At 45.5% G+C, this 5,003-nt stretch overlaps 2 protein-coding genes across 2 annotated transcripts; both read left to right on the top strand.

The window, feature by feature from the left end:
* The first annotated feature begins 220 nt into the window (after positions 1–220).
* On the top strand, positions 221–1,057 carry LOC133716288 (uncharacterized). Its single transcript, XM_062142994.1, has one exon. It carries the CDS (start codon positions 221–223, stop codon positions 1,055–1,057), a length of 837 nt encoding a protein of 278 aa, XP_061998978.1.
* A 1,517-nt stretch (positions 1,058–2,574) lies between these two features.
* Positions 2,575–3,099, top strand: LOC133716287 (uncharacterized). Its single transcript, XM_062142993.1, has one exon. The coding sequence runs from the start codon at positions 2,575–2,577 to the stop codon at positions 3,097–3,099; it is 525 nt and encodes a 174-aa protein (XP_061998977.1).
* The last annotated feature ends 1,904 nt before the right edge of the window (positions 3,100–5,003 follow it).

The following is a 5,003-nucleotide window of genomic DNA, read 5'->3' as shown; positions in this document are numbered from 1 at the left end:
TTTCTGATCAATATGTATTTGAGGTACCATTTGAGGTAAAAATAAAAATAAAAATAAATTATAGGTACCTGTCCCTCTGACTTGTCACGAGGTTTGAGTCTGCTAGGGTATTCTTAGGGTTTGGTCTCACCGATCAAATTCTAGGGTTTTTTGGGTGATCTGAGTCTAGTTTTGCGAGCAGAGTGATCTGGTTTGTTTATCTGAGCGTCTGCAAGCAAGAATGGAGGAATTTGCACGTCGTTTTGCTGGGGCACTGGTTCTCTTGGAGAGGGAGTCGAGGGGTTTACGGATAGGAGGTATCGCTGCAAGGTCGGCACTGCAGAATGAGTTTGCAGTGGTCTGTAGGGTTTTCACGGAGAAGACCTTTCGGCGAAGGAGTTTTATGGATCTTTCTCTCGAGACTTTGGGCGGCGCGAAGGGCGTTGTCTTGAGTGATGTTGAAGGGGATAGGTTTTTGGCTCGTTTTAAGTGTGCGGAGGATATGCAGAGAGTCTTGAATCGGGAACCTTGGGATTTTGACAGATCTCTGATTTTGATGGCACCGCTAGGTGGGGCTGGGTCTGTCATGGACGTAGCTTTGTCCTCTACGGTGATGTGGGTTCAAGCTCATGGAGTCCCATGGAGGTTTTGTACACCAGAGGTGGCGGAAGCTATTGGAGGTATGGTGGGTACCTATGAGAGAGTCAAGACTGATGAGCAGGGTTGTTGTGTAGGGAAATTCTTATGTATCAAGGTGCGAATGGATGTTTCATTGGCACTTCTCCGACATACTGTGGTGGATTTTCCTGGGGTGGGGGATCAGTTGGTAGAGTTTAAGTATGAACGGCTACCGGAGTTCTATCAGGAGTGTGGGTTGATTGGTCACCCTACACGGGAATGTGATGAAAAACTAGGGACTAAAAATAAGCGAGACTCGGAGAGGCCATTTGCTACTACTCTAAAGGCTAAGAAAGATCTGTTTGGGAGATGGCTGGATCCCCATGTGGGGAGGACTAGGATGGATGGTGCATATAGCGGTGGTGAGAGTAGTGATATTGGGAGTGGGTCACAATCCTAAAGGTCTGAGGGTGGAGGAAAACAATGGGTTGGTGCAGCTTCAATGTCAAAGACTCTGCAAATCGAAGGTCCGTTAACTGATACGGCTTCATCCCATGTGAAAAGTGACGAGCCAAAACAAAAGTCACTAGCCAAAACAAAAGTCACGGGGTGTGATTATAGCGGAGCGGTTTATGGCGCAGCAAAAGGTCATGAGAGAAGTTGATGGGAATACCAGCTCGAATTTAAAGGCTAATTTTGAAATTCAGGATATGGACACATCTGGGAAAATGGTCAGTCAGGGGTTGAAGCAATTGACACATATTCATGAGACTCCTAGTGGACGTGAGGAGGAGATCAAAAAATTGAGCTCTCTTTTTAAGAGTGGTTTTGAATTGAAAGTGGGGGAGGGCTCTGGAGGATTGTCATTCCCCTTCCAACCAATGACTTTCACGTTGGGGGCTAAGAAGTCTTCTCCGGGCAGTAGTAAAAAGCTATTGGGAAGGAAGTTTGTTAAAGTGGCAGCTAGAAGGAAGCTTTTGTTAACAGCGGAGGGGTCAGAGATTCAGCAGGAGAACGAGGGTGGAAACAGAAAGTTTGAGGTGAATCTGTTTGAGAGTGAGGTACCAACTAATAAAAAGGCGATGCTTGATTCGGAAGTGATGGGAGCAGCGAGGCTGCCCCATCACGAGCAATGAGGATTCTAAGTTGGAACGTCTGTGGGATAAGGGGATCCCGGATATTTAGAGACTTGAAGGACTTGCTCTCTGTTCACAAACTTGATGTACTTTTTCTGTATGAGACGAAGATGACGGCTTGTCAAATGGGAAGATTAAAATCTAATTAGGGATGGAGGGCATCCTTTGTGTCCCGGGAGATGAGGATGGGGGTGGTTATTCGGGTGGTCTGTGTCTGATGTGGAGGAGTACTGTTTCTGTTTCTTTTTTGTCGTCTAGTTTTTTCTACATTGATACTTTAGTCAAATGGGAGGATATATGGTTATGAATGTAGGGTGGCTGGGTTTTATGGTGAACCGGCGGCTAGTCAAAGACAATTATCGTGGGAGCTGCTAAGACAATTGGCTAGAGAGCGGGGAGGGCCGTAGTTGTGCTGTGGAGATTTTAATGAAATCCTCGCGATTCATGAGAAGACGGGGGATAATGTTCGAACCCAACGGCTAAGTGATAATTTTCGTAGTGCACTTGATGATTGCGGCCTCTATGACTTTTCTTTTACTAGGTATGAATTTACATGGGATAATCGGCGGGAAGGAGAGGCTAATGTGAAGGAGAGGATTGACCGTGGATTGGGGAACTTGGAATTAATTCAAAAATGGGGTGGTTTCCTAGCATATCACCTTGTTTCGATGTCTTCGGATCACTGCCCGATATTGATTGAGAATGAGGACCCGGCAATCGGGGGGGGGGGGATGATTTTAGTAGGAGGCATATAAGGTTTTTGTTTGAGGAGATGTGGACGAAAGAAGAGGAGTGTGGGCAAGTCATAACTAGTAGCTGGAATAGAGGTAATCACCTAGAGATGGGTGATAGATTGAAGTTGGTTGCCTTTGCTTTAAAGAAGTGGGAAAGAGAGAAATTTGGTAGTGTCAGAAGAGTTGTTAAAGAGCTAAGGGAGGAGTTAGACAATCTGCAACGACTATACCCTTCGGCGGGGGTCCTTTTGCAACGTAAGGAGATGGAATTAAAGTCAGATAAGGTTTTAGAGAAGGAGGAGATCATGTGGTGTCAGCGGTCAAGGGTTAATTGGTTAAAGCATGGGGATCGTAATACAAAATTCTTTCATAACTTTGCACGGCAGCGGGGGAGTGCTAACAAACTTGTGAGAATACTAGGGGAGGATAATAGATGGAGGTCAGGGCAGGTGGATGTGGGGTGTGTCTTTGTGAATTACTTCCGTCAATTGTTTACAACTGGGAGTTCTGAATTGAATATGGAGGTTCTTCACGCTGTAGAGGGTAGAGTTCCTGGTGATCATGCAACAAGACTTAGTTGTCCTTTTACTAGAAGTGAGATTGAAAGGGCTTTGAAGGATATGTTTAAGTAATGAAGTACTTTATTCACACTGAAATCTGTGTGAACTGATTTTTTCACGGACAACCGTGTGAATAGATGAGAAAGTATCTTAGCTTTCACACTGAAATCTGTGTGAATTGTTATTTCACACAGATTTTTGTCGCTATTGGTATGACAGAAATTCATGTGGGTCCAATTCAACTAATTTTATATGGTTATCTGTGTGTAATTGTCTTTCACACAGATATCCGTGGCTGTGGAATATCTTGTGTGGCTAAAATCTGCGTGAGTTACCCGTTTTACTAGTAGTGGATTCTGAGAGCTGAATCAAATTGGAGGGGCTGGATCAAATTGGGGGACAATGATAACAATGAGCGAGATGATGATGAGAAGGAAAAGGATATCAATTAGGTGCCTCTCATGTGACTTGTACTCGCAGCCGGAACTTGTAACCTTGATCACCTCCTCTAATAAGGCTGAATCAAATTCAGGGGCGGGGAGAGAAAGAGTACGATGAGAGACAGAGAGAGATTTGAGATCCTCTTTAGGGTTTTATTTTTTTTTTTTGGGGGGGGGGGGGGGGGGGGTATCACATGCCTCCCATGTGACTTCTAAGGTCGCCAAGTGGCCTAATCTATCCACCCATTACTCTGCCTAACCAGCCGCAGTTAAAAGATTGTGCATGTTGCTCACGCGCCGAAAGTATCCTTGGTGCATGTGGACCACGATCCACAAAAACGCTCTCCTAAATACAAATCAAGCTTTCTTGTTTGATAATTTAGAGTTTGGTTAATATGGGGACTAAGTTGTAATTTTTGCTTTATCCAATCTTAAAACTAGAGTTTGGCGTCATCACCTACAGCAACACAATTGCAACTTTACAGGCAAACAAGAATAGATTATTTGAAGATATTTTCAAAGAAAAACTATAGCAAGAAAACCTCTCTCCTCGAGAACCCTAAAGGCCGGGCTTTTCCGATCCAAGATCCTTCTCGTCCGGCGGCGTCCGGACGCCGGGCTGGCCTCTGGCCTCGCCGCTGTCATGGAGACTGCTGCCGGACAGGTATTGATGGCTATTGCTCATGGGGTTCCATCAGATGAGGTTTGCTCGGGGCTTGTCGGCGGGTTTGGCTGGGATGGTGCGTGGTGGTGGTTGTTCAAACAGGAGAGGAGATCTAGCTCTGATGACGAGTTTTCCTTGATCGACGGCGCCAAGGAGCAGACTTGATGGCGGTGTGTGGTAGGAGACCTGGATCGGGGTCGGTTTTTCTGCGGTGGCGTTGTGATGACCTGGATCAGGTTTGGTTTTTCTTTGTGCGTGGCTTGCGACGTCGCGGCTCGTGGCGGTGTGGGTCTCAGGCGGTAGGATCGCTACGGCGCGGATCGAGGCGGTGCCGGTCATGGCGGCGTGCGACGGAGGGCGCTTCGCTTGACTGTTGTGAACGGTGGGAGAGCAGATGGTTTGGGTGGACTGGACCGGACCAACTGAATGGGCCTTGGGTGAACTTTCTGTGGTGGCTGCCCTAGTTGGGCTTTGAGTTTTGGCCTTAGTGCATTAATTATGTATTAGCTTAGTCTTTTACAATAAATTTCCTGTTTAGGAAACTAATGCACGTTATGTGCACTCTATGTATGTCTAGCGCCTCTGGAGTAGTACCAAAGGAGGATCTCCGCTATGTCTACGTCCATGACATGTCTAATGAGTGGGTCTATTCTATGTATCACTGTGGGTACTACCACTATCTTCTTGTCTGTCTGTACATGACAGCAGAAGGGTATGTAACGGCTTATTCTGGCTTTAGATGAATATATCTATCAGTAGTTCAGCACCTGGATTTGGGTTTGGTTCAAAAAAAAAAAAAAAAGAATTCAAATAAAAAGAAAAAAAGAATAGATTATTTGATAAAAATAAACTAATAATACTATTGGCTTGGA

The sequence above is a fragment of the Rosa rugosa genome, chromosome 6 (genome assembly GCF_958449725.1).
Source record: "Rosa rugosa chromosome 6, drRosRugo1.1, whole genome shotgun sequence".
In the NCBI taxonomy this organism is placed as follows: domain Eukaryota; kingdom Viridiplantae; phylum Streptophyta; class Magnoliopsida; order Rosales; family Rosaceae; genus Rosa; species Rosa rugosa.
Note: the sequence above shows the minus strand (reverse complement) of the source record. Positions and strands in the feature narration are given on the sequence as shown.